The 19,236-nt window shown below is 42.1% G+C and overlaps 3 protein-coding genes across 5 annotated transcripts; all 3 read right to left on the reverse strand.

Moving 5' to 3' along the window:
- LOC148047668 (uncharacterized) lies at window positions 1-18,122 on the reverse strand. 3 transcript variants are annotated; one of them, XM_087711637.1, is made up of 2 exons: window positions 18,096-18,122; window positions 1-2,689 (listed from the first exon to the last, which is right to left on the reverse strand). In XM_087711637.1, the coding sequence occupies exon 2, from the start codon at window positions 2,104-2,106 to the stop codon at window positions 154-156; it is 1,953 nt and encodes a 650-aa protein (XP_087567763.1). In that variant the 5' UTR covers window positions 2,107-2,689; window positions 18,096-18,122; the 3' UTR covers window positions 1-153. The 3 variants fall into 3 exon arrangements, with proteins under 3 accessions (XP_087567763.1, XP_087567762.1, XP_087567764.1); XM_087711636.1 differs by lacking the exon at window positions 18,096-18,122 and adding an exon at window positions 3,528-3,612; XM_087711638.1 differs by lacking the exon at window positions 18,096-18,122 and adding an exon at window positions 3,439-3,542.
- LOC148047669 (uncharacterized) lies at window positions 6,085-8,596 on the reverse strand. The gene has a single exon (XM_087711672.1). The coding sequence runs from the start codon at window positions 7,723-7,725 to the stop codon at window positions 6,226-6,228; it is 1,500 nt and encodes a 499-aa protein (XP_087567798.1). The 5' UTR covers window positions 7,726-8,596; the 3' UTR covers window positions 6,085-6,225.
- Window positions 14,169-18,169, reverse strand: LOC106548137 (uncharacterized). The gene is made up of 3 exons (XM_087711679.1): window positions 18,096-18,169; window positions 17,118-17,337; window positions 14,169-16,594 (listed from the first exon to the last, which is right to left on the reverse strand). The coding sequence occupies exon 3, from the start codon at window positions 16,513-16,515 to the stop codon at window positions 15,064-15,066; it is 1,452 nt and encodes a 483-aa protein (XP_087567805.1). The 5' UTR covers window positions 16,516-16,594; window positions 17,118-17,337; window positions 18,096-18,169; the 3' UTR covers window positions 14,169-15,063.
- Between the last annotated feature and the right edge of the window lie 1,067 nt (window positions 18,170-19,236).

The following is a 19,236-nucleotide window of genomic DNA, read 5'->3' on the forward strand; positions in this document are numbered from 1 at the left end:
TGCAAGTAATTAAATGTTTAATTGTTCAGCTCGGTTTCCAATGAGAACAAACAAAATTCAACATTCCTCTACACACATCAAATGTTGCTTCATGTGAAATTTCTTGTGTGATAAGGGAAGAACTTTGTGTGAAACACTGTGTGCCATCTAGGGTTACTCCCCTATGTGTAACCTTACATGATTTATAAGACTAGTCCTATAACGGAAATCTTTCCCACAATCCGGACATTCATACGGTTTCTCTCCTGTGTGAGTCCTCCAGTGTATCACCAAACTGGAATTCCAACTAAAACTTTTCCCACATTCAAGACACTCATACGGTTTCTCTCCTGTGTGAGTCCTCTGATGTTTCACCAAGTAGGAATTGTAACAGAAACCTTTCCCACAAATTGGACACTGATAGGGTTTGTCTCCTGTGTGAGTTTTCTGGTGTATCACCAGATAGAAATTCTGACTGAAACTTTTCCCACAATCTGGACACTGATATGGTTTTTCTCCTGTGTGCGTTTTCTGGTGTATTGCCAGGTGGGAATTCTGATTGAAACGTTTTCCACAATAGAGACACTCGTATGGTTTCTCTCCCGTGTGAGTTCTCTGGTGTCTCAAGAGCTTGGAGTTCCAAGTGAATTTTTTTCCACATTCAAGACACGGATACCTTTTTTTTCCAGTGTGAGTCCTCTGGTGTTCCTTCAGGTAGGAATTCTTACTAAAACTTTTCCCACAATCTGAACACTCATACGGTTTCTCTCCTGTGTGAGTCCTCTGGTGTATCACCATGTTAAAATTCTGACTAAAACTTTTCCCACAATCTGGACACTTATATGGTTTCTCTCCTGTGTGAGTCCTGTAATGTCGCAAAAGGAAGGCATTTTGAATGAAACTTTTCCCACACTGCAGACACTCATACAGTTTTTCACCTGTGTGAATTCTTTGGTGTATTAGCATATGAGAATTAGAGTCGAAACATTTTCCACAATCTGAACACTCATATGGTTTCTCTCCTATGTGAATGCTCTGGTGTTTCACCAGGTCAGATTTCCAAGAGAAATCTTTCCCACACACCGGACACTCATACGGTTTCTCTCCAGTGTGAGTCCTCTGATGGTTCACCAGGCCAGAATTACAACTGAAACCTTTCCCACAATGACATTTATACGGTTTTTCACCTGTGTGAATTCTTTGGTGTATCACCAGATCAGAATTAGATTTGAAACTTTTTCCACAATCTGAACACTCATAAGGTTTCTCTCCTGTATGAGTCTTCTGATGTTTCACCACGTCAGAATTACAACTGAAACCTTTCCCACAATCTGAACACTTATATAGTTTCTCTCCCATGTGAGTCCTCTGGTGTTTCACCAGGTAGGAATTCTGACTGAAACTTTTCCCACAATGACATTTATATGGCTTCTCTCCTGTGTGAGTCCTCTGGTGTTTCACCAGGTCAGAATTACAACTGAAACCTTTCCCACAATCTGAACACTCATACGGTTTCTCTTGGGTGTGAGTCCTCTGGTGCAACACCATGTCAAAACTCTGACTGAAACTCTTCCCACAATCTGGACACTTATATGGTTTCTCTCCTGTGTGAGTCCTGTGATGTCGCAAAAGGAGGGAATTTTGAATGAATCCTTTTCCACACTGCAGACACTCATATGGTTTTTCACCTGTGTGAATCCTTTGATGTATCACCAGATGAGAATTCGACTTGAAACCTTTTCCACAATATAAACACTCATATGGTTTCTCTCCGATATGAATCCTCTGGTGTTTCACTAGGTCAGATTTCCAAGAAAAATCTTTCCCACAATCCGGACACTCATATGGTTTCTCTCCTTTGTGAGTCCTCTGATGTTCCACAAGGTGGGAATTCCAACTGAAACCTTTCCCACAAAATAGACACTCATACGGTTTTCCTTGCATGTGAGTTCTCTGCTGTAGCAGCAGGTCAGAATTCCAAGTGAAACTTTTCACACAATCAGAACATTTCAAAAGATTCTCCCCAGTGTGAGTCCTGTTGTGTCCCACCAGATTGTTTTGCATGCTAAATGTTTTGCCACATTGGCAGCACTGGTGCAGCTGCTCCTCCTGCATCGGCCGTTCCATGGGAATCGTGTTCTTAGTATAGCTTTTACTGATCACTAAGCATTTGTTAAGGAAAGGATCCTCCTGTGCATAATTGAACTGTGATCTGCAATCTGTATTTTTCCAAAAATAGGCAGTCTGTGGGTTTTTAGCAAAACTGATATTTTTGGATTCATGAGGGGGCAAAAAATACTTCTGATCCCTTATCTGGTGGTGCTTTGATTCAAGACACTCTTTCCTTCCTCAATTGCTTTCATTAATGCCTTTGGTTGTCCATGGGATCTTTTCTATTTTTCACTTTTTCTGAATTTGGTAATTATATATTTTTACCTTTTCATGCAATATTTTCTTCAGTTCCACATTATCCTTTTTTTCCCACCTGAAAACTCAGTTTCTGTTATTCTCTCCTTTGTCTCCCTATATCTGTTCAGGAAAGAGAAAGGTTTTAACACTTTCTGGAAGAAGCAGAAAAGATTTTGATTGATGGTTTGTTTTAATGCTTCTTCTCATTCTTTGTTTTCCAGATTGCTCTTCTTGGCATCCTCTTTGTCTATAAGGTTCATATTATTGGATTAGTTTATTGTTTATTAAATGGCTGCAGAACCTGCGAAAAAAGCAAAATAAATATTGCATATATTACTATAAAAAAGCAAAGATATCAAAAAACTTGTTTAACCTCTAACATTAATTAAGATTTATTCGGTTCATGGAAATGTAGCTAAACCCAAGTTCAAATATCCGCACGATATTTCAAATTATGAAATTCTCTTGTTTGCTTGGGTAGATTTATACAATTTGTACAATGGCAGAGTTGGAAGGGACCTTGGAGCTCTTCTAGTTCAATCCCCTGCCTAGGCAGGAAAGCCTATACCGTTTCAGACAAATGGCTATCCTACGTCTTCTTAAAGACTTCCAGTGTTGGGGAATTCACAACTTCTGGAGGGAAGCTGTCCCACTGATGAATTGTTCTAACTGTCAGGAAATTTCTTCTCAGTTCTAAGTTGCTTCTCTCCTTGATTAGTTTCCACTCATTGCTTCTTGTTCTATACTCAGGTGCAAAGTGTTATAAAAATAACAGAAAATACTGAGGTTTATACAGATACATGTATATGCATACATCAATGCACACATATAAATTTATATATGTACAAAAAGCAGCATGTCAATAACATCACAAGGAATGAAATATTACGTGAAGACTGAGGAAGCTAGAAATATGAAAAAAGACGTTTTAAATCTCCCAAATCTCCCATTGGTAAAATCACAAGGCAGCAATTTTAAATCATGCAGCGAAAGGATAAAAACATTTGGGGAGAGAAAGGATATGCAGCAGGAGCAGCCAATATATTTCACCCCCGTTGCTTCCTCTGCTTCCAGGCCGTGGAGGAAGCCAAAGGGCCCGACTTGCTCCCGGCTTCTCCTCCAACCTTCCCTCCACTCACCTTCCAGGAGCCGCTTCGACCCTCCAAGCAGCACAAGAGGCTCCGCCGACGCCATTATCCTCCCGTGGCTGAGCCGGAAGAGGAAGTTCCGCTGCTCTTCGCCTCATCATCTTCTCTAGCAATACAATTCTCTATTGTTTCCACTTGTTCCATCGCTGTCCCTGCTCCCCGTCCAGTAAACTAACAATGCCGCTACTGTGCTGTATTTCTAGTCTCGAGTTTCTTTTTTCCAGAGCGGGTTTGCAGGGGTTTTTCATTGATTCCGTGCTTCCTTCTGTGCCATCAGGTCTTATTCGACCCCCACTGAGCACAGGAATAGCTTTCGTCCATGAGAGTCTACCCTAAACCTTTTGTTTCAGGTTTCCCAAGAGTCCATTCATTGTCTCTCTTGCTCCAACTAAACCAAAGGAAAGCGTCCTAGCTGGGAAATAAGGGGGAAACCGGCAAGGAGAAAGTGCATCTCCCTTTTGTTGTTCCAAACAGTTTTTGGTCTTGGGGGTTGCAAGATAACTAATACAATAATACAATAGCAGAGTTGGAAGGGACCTTGGAGGTCTTCTAGTGCAACCCCCTGCCTAGGGGGGCAAGGATAGTTGATGCGCAAAATATACATTGCAACGCTTATTGCAAAGCCTCTCAACTATCAAATGACAACCCGGCCTTCACGTGGTGCCCCCCGTTCCCACCAATCGGGCTCTGTTGACCCTTGGGACTGGCGTCCCCTTGGGTATATCCAGCCGAAACAGCTTCCATGGATCGCCGACCGTAAACTCTGGAGTCAGGCAAGGTGGTATCTTGTCACCAACTTTATTCAAGCCGAAAATCATATAATAGCGACTGGCTGCACCACCTGACAACCCTAGCCCAGGACCGAAAACAGTGGCGTCAAATTTCCATGGAAGTCACCTATACCCACGATGGGTGAAGAGGCGTCAAGTACAAGTACAAGTACAAACCCTATACAGTTTCAGACAAATGGCTATCCAACATCTTCTTAAAGACTTCCAGTGTTGGGGCAGGAAATTTCTCCTCAGTTCTAAGTTGCTTCTCTCCTTGATTAGTTTCCACCCATTGCTTCTTCTTCTACACTCAGGTGCCCTGGAGAATAATTGTATCTTTTAACCTCTTCATGCAATATTTTCTTCATTTCCACATAATCCACCTGAAAACCCTGTTTCTGTTATTCTCTCCTTTGTCTCCTCCATCTGCTGAGGAAAGAGAAGTTTTAACACTTTGCCCATGTAACACCTTTGTGTTGTGACCTGCACTGAATTCGTTCCTTTACAGGTGCAATGTGAAGGTTATCACCTTTAACAGTACTTGTTTATTATAGCAACAGCACTTAGAATTATATACCATCCCAAAGTGCTTTATACCACTCAGTTTATAATGTCAGTATATTGTCCCCAACAATCTGGGTCCTCATTTTACCAATCTCAGAAGGATGGAACGGTGAGTCCAACTAGAGCCCTGTCAGGATCGAATTCCAGGCTGGGGGCAGAGACAGACGGCAATACTGCATTCTAACCACCAAGCCAACAGGGCACCTGTCATTATTTTCCCACCTTTACTATTGTTGCCTCCATCTGTCTTACCAGGTCAGATAGGGTGGTTATGCTCCTAGCCCCTCCCTTAAATATTGCCATGTGAGCTAGGAAGTGAGACTTTTCCATTGCAGACTCTTACTTAAGAAACACTCTTCCCCCTGAAGTTTGGCAGGATAGGATAAGAAGAGATACCCGCACATCAGAAGCTTGATTTCAAGCCAGGTGTTTGTTGATAATCTAAGGTTATTTATAAAAACCTTGAAGAGCCCACTCGCATTGCTTCCAAACACATCTAGACAGGAGATATTATTTTTCTATCTGCATTCTTGCAGGGCCTAAATCTCATTAGAGGGCAGAATTGCTCTAAGGAGCCTTTCCCATTTCCAGAGCAGTTAAGATTCCAGCATTGAATATTCCCAGGCAGCTTACAAAAAACATTTGGAGGTGGCTAGTTTCAAGAAAGCTGATCTAAAGAGTCCTGGGATTTAATAGTTGTCCCTTAGTCGCCCTCAAAACTCCTCTACATCAGAGGTGCTATTCAGCAGGTTCTGACCAGTTCTGGAGATTCCAGGCTGTGGGCAGAGTCAGCTGGCAATACTGCATTCTAATCACTGAGCCACCAGGGCACCTGTCACTACTGTCACATCCACGAACATGTTAATTGTGTAGGCTTCCATTTTGCTACTTGCAATATTTGGAGTTTATTTGTTTCTTATTAAGGTTTTATTGCTGTAAAAAACCTGGTGTCAAACGTGATCACATCAAGGGCTGGATCGTGACATATTACATTTTTCCCCCTTTGCAGAGCTGGGACGGGGGTGGCCTGTGCATGACATATTCTGGCCCACCGGCCTCCAACTCAACAGGCTTGCTATAAACCATGTGGAATCACCTTGAGTTGGATTGCCATATACGTTTTCTTAATAAATAAAAATGCATTAAAACATATTTATATCCCCTTTTATTATATGTAGAAACAACTCAAGGCAACAAGTAAACCTAATAAAGGGAACGATGGCACTGGGTCAGGGAAAGGAAGCTCAGATCTCTTCACTCATGTTAGATACTAAGACACGTTTGACTAAAAAGAATAAAGAAATTAAATAATTAGTATCTCAGCTGGCCTTCCAATGAGAGATGGGAAACGAAGTTCAAGAGTCCTCTACGTACTTCGGGTTTTGCTTCACGTGGAATTTCTTGTGTTTGCTAAGTGAGGAATTCCGTGTGAAACATTTTCCACAATCTGGGCATTTATATGGTTTCTCCCCTATGTGTAACCTTACATGATTTAGAAGGCTAGACCTACTACTGAAATCTTTCCCACAATCTGGACATTCATATGGTTTTTCTCCTGTGTGAGTCCTCCAGTGTATCACCAAACTGGAATTCCTTACGAAACTCTTCCCACACTCAAGGCACTCATACGGTTTTTCTCCTGTGTGAATTATCTGGTGTTTCATCAGATAGGAATTGTAACTGAAGCTTTCCCCACAATCTGAACACTGATATGGTTTTCCTCCTGTGTGAGTTCTCTGGTGTTTCATCAGGTAGGAATTCCGAATGAAACATTTCCCACAAAACAGACACTCATATGGTTTTTCTCCTGTGTGAATCCTCTGGTGTATCATGAAGTCCATATTTTGAATGAAACTTTTCCCACATTCCATACACTCATATGGTTTTTCTCCTGTGTGAATCCTCTGGTGTTTCACCAGGTAAGAATTCTGACTGAAACTTTCCCCACAATCTGAACACTGATATGGTTTTTCTCCTGTGTGAGTTCTCTGGTGTATCATCAGGTTGGAATTCTGACTGAAACTTTTTGAACAATATAGACAGTCATATGGTTTCTCTCCCGTGTGAGTTCTCTGGTGTATCACCAGCTTGGAATTCCGAGTGAAAATTTTCCCACAATCAGGACACTCATATAATTTCTCTCCTGCGTGAGTCTTCTGGTGTATCACCAAGTCACACTTTCGAATGAAAGTTTTCCTACATTCCAGACACTCATATGGGTTTTCTCCTGTATTAGTCCTCTGGTGATTCAATAGGTAGGAATTTCGAATAAAACCTTTCCCACAAAAAAGACACTCATATGGTTTTTCTCCTGTGTGAGTTCTCTGGTGTATGACCAGGTTGAAATTCCGAGAAAAACGTTTCCCACAATCACGACACTTATATGGTTTCTCTCCCATGTGAGTCCTCTGGTGTATCACCAGTTGAGAATTCTGCTTGAAAGATTTCTCACAATCCAGACACTCATATCGGTTTTCTCCTGTGTGAGTCCTCTGGTGTTTCACCAGGTAAGAATTCTCTCTAAAACTTTTCCCACAGTCAGGACATTCAAAGGGTTTCTCTCCTGTGTGAGTCTTCTGGTGTTTCACCAGATAGGAATTCTGACTGAAACTTTTCCCACAATCTGGACACTGATATGGTTTCTCTTCTGTGTGAGTCCTCTGGTGTAGCACAAGGTTGTAATTCCGAGAGAAACTTTTCCCACAATCACGACACTTATAAGGTTTCTCTCCTGTGTGAGTCCTCTGGTGTATCACCAAGTGAGAATTCCTAGTGAAACTTTTCCCACAATCAGGACATTCGAAGTTTTTCTCTCCATTGCTAGTCCTCTTGTCTCTCACCAGATTGGTGTGCATTGTAAATATTTTGCCACATTGGCAGCGCTAGTAGAACTTGTCTCTAATATGGGTCATTCCATGAATCGAGTGGAAGCTTTTTTGAGTAAAGCTGTTGCCATATTCCAAACATTTGTATAGCTTTTCACGGGATGGATTTTCTCATGCATAAGCAGCTGTGACCTGCAATCTGTGTTTTTCTCATAATACGCAGTCTGTGAAGTTTTTCCAACATTAACTTACTTGGAATCTTAAGGAGGTCAAAAATATTTCTGATCTATTACTTGGAGATCCTTTGATTGAAGCCACTTACCTTCCTCAAAGACTTTAATTTATGTCTGCCAATTTTGGCTACTAAGGAATTTTTCTTCTTCTCACTGACATCCAGGTATTTCCAAATCTTTCTGTAAGATTTGGAAATTATCTCCCTTGACTTCTCATGTAATAGCAATAGACTTATATACCACTTCACAGTGCTTTTACAGCCCTCTCTAAGCGGTTTATAGAGTCAGCCTATTGCCCCCAACAATCTGGGTCTTCATTTTACGCACCTCGGAAGGATGGAAGGCTGAGTCAACCTTGAGCCTGGTGAGATTTGATCTGCCAAACTGCAGGCTGCCGGCAGTACTGCATTCTAACCACTGCACCACTATGGTTCTTGTTTCCTTCAGTACCACGTGTTGTAATGTTTCTTTGAGTTCCACACACTCTATTTTATCTAGCTCAAAACTTTGTTCTTGTTATTCTCTCCCTTGTCTCCCTCCATCTGCTGAGGAAAGAGAAAAGTTGTTACACTTTCTGGAAGAAGTGGAAATATTTTGATTGATGGTTTGTTTTGCATTTTAATGCTGATTCTCATTCTCTGTCATCCAGAGTGCTCTTCCTGGCATCCTCTCTCTCTGTAAGATTCATATAAATGGGTTAGTGTCACTATTGTTTCAAAAATGGCTGCAGGACATATAAAAACAGCAGCTCCCCCCCCACCATATTACCATGAAAACATCAATATTCTAGTTTGACCTTTAATTAACTAATTAATTCTGATTCACTTTCAGATAGAAGACTAACAAAGATTCAAGGTCAAATACTGACTCAATCATAAAATCCTCTTTTTGTGTTGGAGGGATCACCCATATATGCATACAGAAATACACATGTAAGTGTGTTTTCTCACTTTTTAGATCTAATTTTAGAAAGCCAGGGACACTAAGAGATGAAATGGTTCCCAAATCTTAAGCAAGATTTAAAGCTTCCATTTTGTCCATGACACTGTTCACTCGCCAGGAAAGCAACATGTCAAGAAAATCACAAGGAATGAAGTGTTATATGAAGTGTGAGTAAGATGGGTGGATTTAGAATAGAATACAACAGAATAACAGTTGGAAGGAACCTTGGAGGTCTTCTAGTCCAATCCCCTGCCAAGGCAGGAAACCCTACACCACTTCAGACAAATGGATATCCAACATCTTAGAAACTTCCAGTGTTGGAGCACACACAACTTCTGGAGGCAAGTTGTTCCACTGATTAATTGTTCTCACTGTCAGGAAATTTCTCCTCAGTTCTAAGTTGCTTCTTTCCTTGATTAGTTGTATATGAAATATAAACAATAAACATTTTTTAATCTCCTATATCTCAATTTCAGAACTCCTTGTAGGTCATCTAGCCCACCCCCTGCTCAAGCAAGGGACCCTATAGCATTTCAGGCAAATGGTTGTCCCGTCTTTTCTTTAAAAACTTCCTTTGATGTAGCACCTACAAGATCTGAAGGCAAAGCTGTTCCACTGGTTAATTGTCCTAGTCCGTTAGGAAGTTTTTTCCTCAATTCCAGGTTGCTTCGTTCCTTCATTAGTTTCCATCCATTGTTTCGTGTCTGGCCTTCTTGGTGCTTTGGAAAATAATTTGACCACCCTGTTCTTTGTGGCAGCCCTTCAATTACTGGAATACTATCATGTCCCCTCCAGTCCTTCTTTTCTCTAGACTGGTCATGCCCAAATCCTGCAACCCTTCTTCATATGGTTTAGTCCCTAGGCCTTTAAATTTTAGTCTCTCCCATCTCCCAACAGAAAACCACAGGCAGCTCTTTCAAATCGTGGAGCAAAAGGATAAAAACATTTGGGGAGAGAAAGAATATGCAGCAGCCCTTTCATCTTTCATTCTTGTCCCTTCGCTGCTTCCAGACCGTGGAGGAAATCGAACAGTCCGACTTGCTCCCGGCTTCCCCTCCTACCTGCCCTCCACTCACCCTCCCATGATGAGCCGCTTCGACCCTTGGAAGAACCCGATCGCCGCGCTCCAGTCCTCCATCTTCCCATGGAAGAGGAAATTCCTCTATTCTTCTCCTCTCCTCGACATCCTTTCTAGCAATACTCGCTGGTTTTAACTCTTTCCACCTCAGCTGCCCCCCCCTCCACTCCAGCCATTGGGGATACCTCTATTAGAATCTATTATATTGACGGATTGCCAGATGCTAGTATTGTGTTAGAGCGCCACCTAGTGACGTGAGGCTGAAAATACGCACATTCTATGTCGAGTTTCTAAGTTTTTTTTTTTTTAACGAAGTGCCGTTTCCCACTCCACTGCATCCATAACTTTTCTGCAGGACGATCTAGCCAGGGGTGGGTTCCTGCCAGTTTTAACCTCTTCTATAGAAGTGGTTCCAAAAATCTACAGTGCCATTTAGAACCGGCTCCAGCTACCTCCCCTCCCCCTGCACATCATCAAGATGAAGAGCGACAGGAGGAATTCTGGGAGTTGAAGTCCACAAGTCTTAAAGCTATCAAGTTTGAACACCCCTGGGTTTTTTTTCTAAAGGGTTAGGGGTGCAAAGCGTCTTGTAACTTGACAGCTTTAAGACTTGCGTGCTTCAAATGACAAAGTTTCTGAGCCAACATTTTGGTTGCTAAGCAAGAGCGTTGTTAAGTGAGTTTCACCACATTTTACATGTTGGCCATGCCCACCCAGTCACATGGCTGGCAAGCCACTCCCAGCTGGTCACATGGTCGCAAGCCATTCCCACCCAGTCACATGGCCGGCAAGCCACTCCCACAAAGCAGGCCACACCTACAGAAGAGGTTCTAAAAAAAATTGAAACCCACCACTGGATCTAGCCCTAGTCTGTCCTTTGGGGTCTCGCAGGGATGCCCATATCCTCACTGCAAGTGAGCCAGGAGCTTCTTTTGCAGGAACTAAACCAAGGGAAAGCATACGTGGGGGGAACGAAATGTGCCATCAGGCAACAAGAAAGCACCTTGGGGGTCAGTGAAGACTCTTCCAGCCACTTCTTCCTCTTGGGGGTTCAGAATAACTCCCTAAAACTACCTTTGCAATTGAGGGAAACTTGAAGAGTGAAGCTTGACCCTACTTACCTTCCCAAGTTTACCCAAGTGCTGCATCATAAAAGTTGATAAAGGTCTTGTGTGCATGTGCAGCCTTAAACGATTGACAGCTTCATCCCATTAATAGAAATACAGGCAGTCCTTGACTTACAACAATTCTTTTACTATTACAGCAGCACTGAAAAAAAGTGACTTTTAACCAGTTTTCACATTTGCAACTCTGGCAGCATCTCTGTGGCCATACGATCAAAATTCAGTCACTTGGCAATTAACTCATACAATATTTATGATGGTTGCAGTGTCCTGGGGCCATGATCCTCTGACAAGCAAAATCAATGGGGAAGCCAGATTCACTTAACAACAATTTTGATTAATTTTACAACTGCAGTGATTTGCTTAACAGTGGCAAGAAATGTCGCAAAATGGGCCAAACTCACTTAATATATGTTTGACTAACAATAGAAATGTTGGGCTCAATTGTTATTGTAAGTCGAGGATTACCTGGAATGAAATAAGGCACAAAACCTTGAAGGGCCTACCCCCCATATTGCTTCTAATCTAAACACATTTAGATAGGAAATATAATTTTTCCATCTGCATTCTTGCAGGGCCTAAATCTCACTAGAGAGCAGAATTCCTCTGAGCAGCCTTCCCATTTTCCAGCATTGAGTTAAGAATCCAGCATTGAATGTACCCAGGCAGTTTGGGTAAAAGATTTATACAATACAATAAAATAGCAGAGTTGGAAGGGACCTTAGAGGTCTTCTAGTCCAACTCCCTGCCTAGGCAGGAAAATTTGGAGGGAGCTAGCTTGTAGAAAACTGATCTAAAGTGTCCTGTGCTTTATTAGTTGGCTTTCAGTCACTGTCAAAACCTCTCTAAATCCCCAAATGTTATTAATGATTTCTTGTGGCTCCCAAGGATTTCGGACATGGAAGCACCAGCAGGCTCCAAGGGAACTATGTTCAATCCTGGCCCAGGCCATGTCTAAGATTGTCATTGGCCCACAATCTCCCTCAAAACCTCTCTACATCCCAAAATATTATGACTGATTTCCTTTGACATGGAAGCACCAACAGGCCAGCGGATCCAAGGGAATTAGCCTCACCCCTGCTGGCCAGAGACGTAGCTAAGATTTTAAGTTTGCTAAATGTCATGTGTTTCTCTATTTTCCTTAGCACGGAAAGCTCCATTAAGTCAAAGTGAATGAGACACGTACACAGCAGGGCCTAAAAAAAAAGGGAGCTCAGAAAGGGGCTGCCTATATCTGATAAACAACACTAATACATTTTTCAAAGACATGTTTGAAAGTGTTTTAAAAAGAATGGTAGCAGCATGCATGTGCTATCATCTGCCTGACACTCAGTTTTTAAATTAAAAATTTAATAATCAAAACGCACAAAAACCATAGAAAATCAGCATTAAACAAGAAATTGGGGGGAAAAATAGGTCATTTATGCCTTCCCCTCTTCTTTGTATTAAGTCTCATACATTCCTGTTTGGAAATGGAGTCCCCTCAGCCAGAAGAAAACCCTTCTTAAAAACAGATCCTGGCCTGAGGTCCATTCCTCTGAGAAATCCAGACCAACTTTTCCCTTCCACATTGCTCACATCTTTGAGAGACAGAGGGAGGGAGGGAGGGAGAGGGGGAGGGGTAGAGGGGGAGGGGGAGAGAGAGAGAGAGAGGTGGGGGGGAGAGAGAGAGAGATGGTTTAACATTAGGTACATATGGAGATTAGGGTTAGAGAAATGTAGAGGTTAGGAATAGAAAAAGGAGATATGGTGATACAGGCCTTTTGAAAATACATTTGTGTGCACTGCCCCTCCCAGCCCTAGAAAGGAGCCAGCCAGGTCACCCACTTGCCCATAGCTCTCACCTGCAGCTCTCACCTGATGATCTGCACACCTGGGACTTCTCTCTCTTCCCACATCACAAACAAATGAGGTCCTCACCTAATGATCCATGTGGTCCTGGAGTTGTAATGCAACTGGAATGGCCAGGACTCCCAACACTAAATAATGTGGTCATGTGACACCAGCAATAGAAATTCTGGTGCAAATTGTCGTCGCAACTCCAGAACTACCCATATTTCTTTTCCAAGCTCAGGATAGGGCTGGAAGAGTCACTTCCCCCTACTGGGCAATTGGTATCCTGTCTGGCTTTATACCTCCAACAGCAGTTATTTATGCATAAGGAACTCATGAGAGGTCTTCTTGGAAGAGGAATTCAAGGCATTGCTGCAGATTAAGATCTCTTCTAAGTGCAGCTGGGCAATTAAAGTTGGCAGCCTGGGACTTCAATTCACCTTCTGCTTGTAGCTCTGACTTTGCCACCCGGAGAAAGGATTGTACAGAAGGAAAAACACCTGGGCCCTTCTCAGTCTGGTTTCAGGCCAGGGCACATCACCAAAATGGCATTGGTTGCAATTCTCATAGAGTTTTGGAGGGCTTGGCATAGAGAGAGTACAACCGTTATATCTCTCCTAGACCTCTCATCAGGCTTCAGTATCGCTGATCATGATATCCTTCAGGACAAGCTTTTGGGACTGGAAATAAGAGGCACTTTATTGTGATGGTTCTACTTCTACCTCCATGGCCAGCTCAAGTCAACACGGATAGCAGAAGAACAGCTCTATCCTAAGCCTCCCATAATGTGGGCTACCCTGGGGCTCAAGCATTCACTACTCCTTTTCAACATCTTCATGAAACTGCGAGCAGGGGCCATCCTTCCTACAATGGATGGAAATGAATAAAGGACAGAAGCAACCTGGAATTAACGAGATACTTCTTAAAATTGAGAATAATTAACCAGTGGAACAGCTTGCCTTCAGAAGTTGCGCGTACTCCCATCACTGGAAGTTTTTAAGAAGAGATTGGGCAGCCACTTTTCTGAAATGATATAGGGTCTCCTGCCTGAGCAGAGGGTTGGACTAGAACACCTCCAAGGTGCCTTCCTGATCTATTCTGATTGATTACATATACGGGGTTTATTGGTTTCTGTATATGGCTCTGCATTTTGCCATTTGCATATTCTGTATTAGGGTTTTACTGCTGTAACTGACTGGAATCACCTTGAATTGGGCTGCCATATACATGTTCTAAATAAATAAAAATACATGCATGCAGAGATATTTATATCCTGCCTTTATTCAAAGTAAAAATAACACCATGCTTGTTAGCTAAACATGGAAATAAAAAAAAAGTAAAATCCCAACAGAGACCAGTGACAGATCCATCCCTTATTGTTGCCAAGAAAACAACGTCCATAAAATCCCAAGGAATCATAGAGTGAAGGAGACTTTTTACAACCGGTAGAAAATTGTGGGTACCAGTTTTTAAGTCAGCACAGATGGAATAAAATCTGGGGTGGGAAGAAATATATAGCAGCCTAGTTTCTTCTCTGCTTTTACACCATGGAGGAAATCAGGCAGCTCTACTTGCTCCTGATTTCTTCACTGACCTGACCTCAATCCACTTTCTAGCTGCTGTTTCGGCCCTGGGCAGAGCACGACTGTCATCCCCCATGCCATCTGATAGGAGATAGGAAGTGAGTCTTTTCCATTGCAGATTCTGCCCAATGAAAAACTTTTCCCCTGAAGTTTGGAGGCCTTTCTCCCCCAAGTCTTCCATAAAGCAAGGAAGATCTAGCTGTTTCCCTAAGTACTGGGATAAGAAGAGATGCCTGCTCATCAGAAACTTGATTTGGAACAGATGTTTGCTTATATTTATTAACCTAATAACAGCATTTACATATGCCACTAATCCTGCAGTGATTGGACTAGATGACAAAGTCTCTTCCAACTTTGTTATTCTATTCTATTACACCCTCACGTTTGATACTAAGACATTTCCTAGAGAATCATGCATGCAAGTAATTGTTTAACTGTTTAGTTGGGTTTCCAATGCAACCAAAAAAATTCAAGATTCTTCTACACACATCAAATGTTGTATCACATGGAATTTCTTGTGTGATAAGGGAGGAACTTTGTGTGAAACACTGTTTGCAATCTACCTATTTGAATGGTTACTCCCCTATATGTGACCTTACATGATTTATAAGGTTAGATCTACTACTGAAATCTTTCCCACAATCCGGACATTCGTATGGTTTCTCTCCTGTGTGAGTCCTCTGGTGTATCACCAAATGGGAATTCCAAGCAAAACGTTTCCCACATTCAAGACACTCATATGGTTTCTCTCCAGTGTGAGTCCTCTGGTGTTTCACTAAGAAGGAATTATGACAGAATTCTTTCCCACAATCTGGACACTGATATGGTTTTTCTCCAGTGTGAGTTTTTCGGTGTATCACCAGGTAGGAATTCTGAGTGAAACCTTTCCCACAATCTGGACACTGATATGGTTTTTCTCCTGTGTGAGTTTTCTGGTGTATCACCAGGTTGGAATTCTGACTGAAACTTTTCCCACAATCTGAGCAGTTATATGGTTTCTCTCCTGTGTGAGTTCTGTGATGTCTCAACAGCTTGGAATTTTGAGTGAAACTCTTCTCACAATCTGGACACTCATACAGTCTCACTCCTCTGTGAGTCTTCCGGTGCTTCACTAGTTGAATCTTGCAACTGAAACTTTCTCCACATTCTGGACACTCATATGTTTTCTTTTCCGTATGAATCCTGTGGTGTTTCATAAGGTAGGAGTTCTGCCTGAAACTTTTTCCACAATCATGACATTTATATGGTTTCTCTTCTGTGTGAGTCCTCTGGTGTTTTATCAGGTACGAATTTAGACTGAAACTTTTTCCACAATGACATTTATATAATTTATCTGCTGTGTGAGTTCTCTGATGTTTCATCATGTCAGAATTACAACTGAAACATTTCCCACAATCTGAACACTCATACGGTTTCTCTTGTGTGTGAGTCCTCTGGTGTATCACCAGGTCAGAATTCTGAGTGAAACTTTTCCCACAATCAGGACACTTATATGGTTTCTCTCCTGTATGAGTCCTCTGATGTCGTACAAGGTGGAAATTTTGAATGAATCTTTTCCCACATTGTAGACACTCATATGGTTTTTCACCTGTGTGAATCCTTTGGTGTATCACCAGGTCAGAATTCCCCTTGAAACCTTTTCCACAATCTGAACATTCATACGGTTTCTCTCCTGTGTGAGTCCTCTGGTGTTTCACCAGGTCGGATTTCCGAGAGAAATCTTTTCCACAATCAGGACACTCATATGGTTTCTCTCCTGTGTGAATTCTGTGATGTTCTACCAGGAGAGAATTCCAACTGAAACTTTTCCCACAATCTTGGCATTCATATGGTTTCTCTCCTGTGTGAACCCACTTATGTATCAGCAGGATGGAATTCTGACTAAACGTTTTCCCACAATCAGGACATTCAAAGATTTTCTCCGCAGTGTGAGTCCTCTCGTGTCTTACCAGATTGGTTTGCATGCTAATTTTTTTGCCACATTGGGAACACTGGTAGAGCTGCTCTTCTGGCATTGGCCGTTCCATGAGTCACAGAAGTCCAGTTCTAAGTAAAGCTTTTATCACACTCCAATCATTTGTTAGGGTTTTCACGGGATGGATCCTTCTGTGCATCAATTAACAGTGATCAGCAATCTGTGTTTGTCCTGCAATAAACAGTCTGTCGAGTTTTAGCAAAACTGGTATTCTTGGATTCATGAGGGAGTGAAAAATATTTCGGATCCCTTATCTGGTGGTGCTTTGATTCAAGACACTCTTTCCATCCTTAAAGGCTTTCATTAATGCCTTTGGCTGTCCTAGGGATCTTTTCTATTTCCCACTTTTTCTAAATTTAGTAATTACAATACAATAGCAGAGTTGGAAGGGACCTTGGAGGTCTTCTAGTCCAACCCCCTGCCTAGGCAGGAAACCCTATACTGTTTCAGACAAATGGTTATCCAACATCTTCTTAAAGACTTCAAGTGTTGGGGCATTCACAATTTCTGGAGGCAAGCTGTTCCACTGATTACTTGTTCTAACTGTCAGGAAATTTCTCCTCAGTTCTAAGTTGCTTCTCTCCTTGATTAGTTTCCACCCATTGCTTCTTGTTCTACACTCAGGTGCCCTGGAGAATAATTGTATCTTTTTACCTCTTCATGCAATATTTCCTTCAGTTCCACATCTATTTCTTCCATCTGAAAATTCTGTTTCTGTTATTCTCTCTTTTGTCTCCTCCATCTGCTGAGGAAAGAGAAGTTTTAACACTTTCTGGAAGAAGCGGAAAAGATTTTGATTGATGGTTTATTTTGCATTTTAATGCTGCTTCTCATCCTCTGTTGTCCAGACTGCTCTACTTGGCTTCCTCTTTGTCTAGAAGATTAATATTAATGGATTAGTTTTAAAAATGACTGCAGAACCTATGAAAACAGCAAAAAGAAAGAAAATCCATATATTACTATGAAAAGCAAAGAGATTAAAATGCTCTTTAACCTCTAACATTCATTATGATTCATTAGGCACATAGAAGAGCAGCAAAATCTAAGTTCAAATATCCACTCATTTTTCAAATCATGAAATTCTCTTGTTGGCTTAGGTAAATCACAATTTATCATTGCAAACTGTTACTAAAATTGCCGGAAAACACTGAGGTTTATGTATGCACACATAAATACACACCTATAAGTGTACCTATGCAGAAAAGTATTTCACTCTTTAAAATGTTTTGGAAGTGGATTCACTCAATTTGTTTGATCTAATTTAAGAAAGGTGGGGAGATGAGATGGTGCCCAAATCCTATGCAAGATTTAAAACATCCATTTTGCCCTTGAAACGCCTCGCTTGCCAGGAAAGCAGCATGTCAATAACATCACAAGGAATGAAGTGTTACCCGAAGACCGAGGGAGATAGAAATATGAAATAAAGACGTTTTAAATCTCCCATTGGTAAAATCACAGGAAGCAATTTTAAGTCATGCAGCAAAAGGATAAAAACATTTGGGGAGAGAAAGGATATGCAGCAGGAGCAGCCAATATCTTTCAGCCGTGTTCCTTCGCTGCGTCATACACCGTGGAGGAAGCCAAAGGGCACGACTTTCTCCCGGCTTCTGCTCCGACCTTCCCGCCACTCACCTCCCAGGAGCCGCTTCGACCCTCCAAACGGCACAAGAGGATCGGCCGACATCAAAATAGTCCCGTGTGTGAGCCGGAAGAGGAAGTTCCTCTCTCGTCCTGATCCTCTCTAGCAGTCAAATCTCTATCGTTTCCACCTGTTCCATCTCCGCCTCTAACCATCCAGTAGACGAACAATGCCTCTACTTTACTGTATTCGCTGCTTTCTAGGCACGAATGTCGCTGTAAAATTGAGGCTTCACTCCACTTAGGTTCACAGGTTTAGCCAAGTGCTACACGCGAAAAGTTCATGAAGTTCTTTTTTCTCTGTGGCTCTAAATGGTTGTCAACCGTGTGTTAATCTGTTGAATCTGTTAAATCCACAGCCATTGCCTCTGAAGTCCATCTAGGTAGGAGGTAGATGTGATTTTCCTGTCTGTATTGTTGGGAGAGTCTAAATCCTGCCAGAAGGCAGAATTGCTCAGAGCAGCCTTCGCAATTCCTAGCGTTATTACCTTTCAGCATTTATTCCCAAGCACCTTGAGCAAAACACTTGGAGGAAGCCAGTTTGTAGAAAGCTGGTCTAAAGATTCCTGCCCTGCAATGCTGTGATAAAATCAAAAAGTGTTTCCGTTCTCCTCCTCCGTTCTCCCAAAGTTCTTTCCCCAGCGTGTGATAGCTTTCTACTGGATTCCTCTGTGTCTTCCCTCCTCTGTTCTCCCAAAGTTCTTCCTCCAGAGTGTGATAGCTTTCTATTGGATTCCACCCTGTCATGCCTCCTCCATTCTCCCAAAGTTCTTTCTCTAGAGTGTGATAGTTTTCTACTGGATTCCCCTCTGTCTTGCCTCCTCCGATCTCTCAAAGTTCTTTCTCTAGAGTGTGATACCTTTCTACTGGATTCCTCTCTGTCCTGCCTTCTCCGATCTCTCTAATTTCGGCCCTTAATCCTCCAGTTGTCTATTTTGGGAGGTTTTCCCCTCTCTTCCCCCCCCCCCCCCGCCCTTCATTGGAGTCTCAAATTTTTTTGCCACATGGCTTGGGGGTGGTGGTCATGTGACTGTGCATGAGTGATGTCAACTTGGCCATACTTGCCCGGTCACGTAACTGCCAAGCCATGCCCACAAAATAGATCACACCCACAGAATAGGTTCTAAAAAAAGTG

The sequence above is a fragment of the Thamnophis sirtalis genome, unplaced genomic scaffold (genome assembly GCF_051295495.1).
Source record: "Thamnophis sirtalis isolate CommonGarterSnake01/CBP01778 unplaced genomic scaffold, rThaSir2_p1.2 scaffold_3, whole genome shotgun sequence".
Taxonomy (NCBI): domain Eukaryota; kingdom Metazoa; phylum Chordata; class Lepidosauria; order Squamata; family Natricidae; genus Thamnophis; species Thamnophis sirtalis.

Bases quoted from the DNA above. Each gene is read 5' to 3' on its own strand.
- LOC148047669 (XM_087711672.1), bottom strand. From the start codon at position 7,725: ATGCACACCAATCTGGTGAGAGACAAGAGGACTAGCAATGGAGAGAAA.
- LOC148047668 (XM_087711637.1), bottom strand. From the start codon at position 2,106: ATGGAACGGCCGATGCAGGAGGAGCAGCTGCACCAGTGCTGCCAATGT.
- LOC106548137 (XM_087711679.1), bottom strand. From the start codon at position 16,515: ATGGAACGGCCAATGCCAGAAGAGCAGCTCTACCAGTGTTCCCAATGT.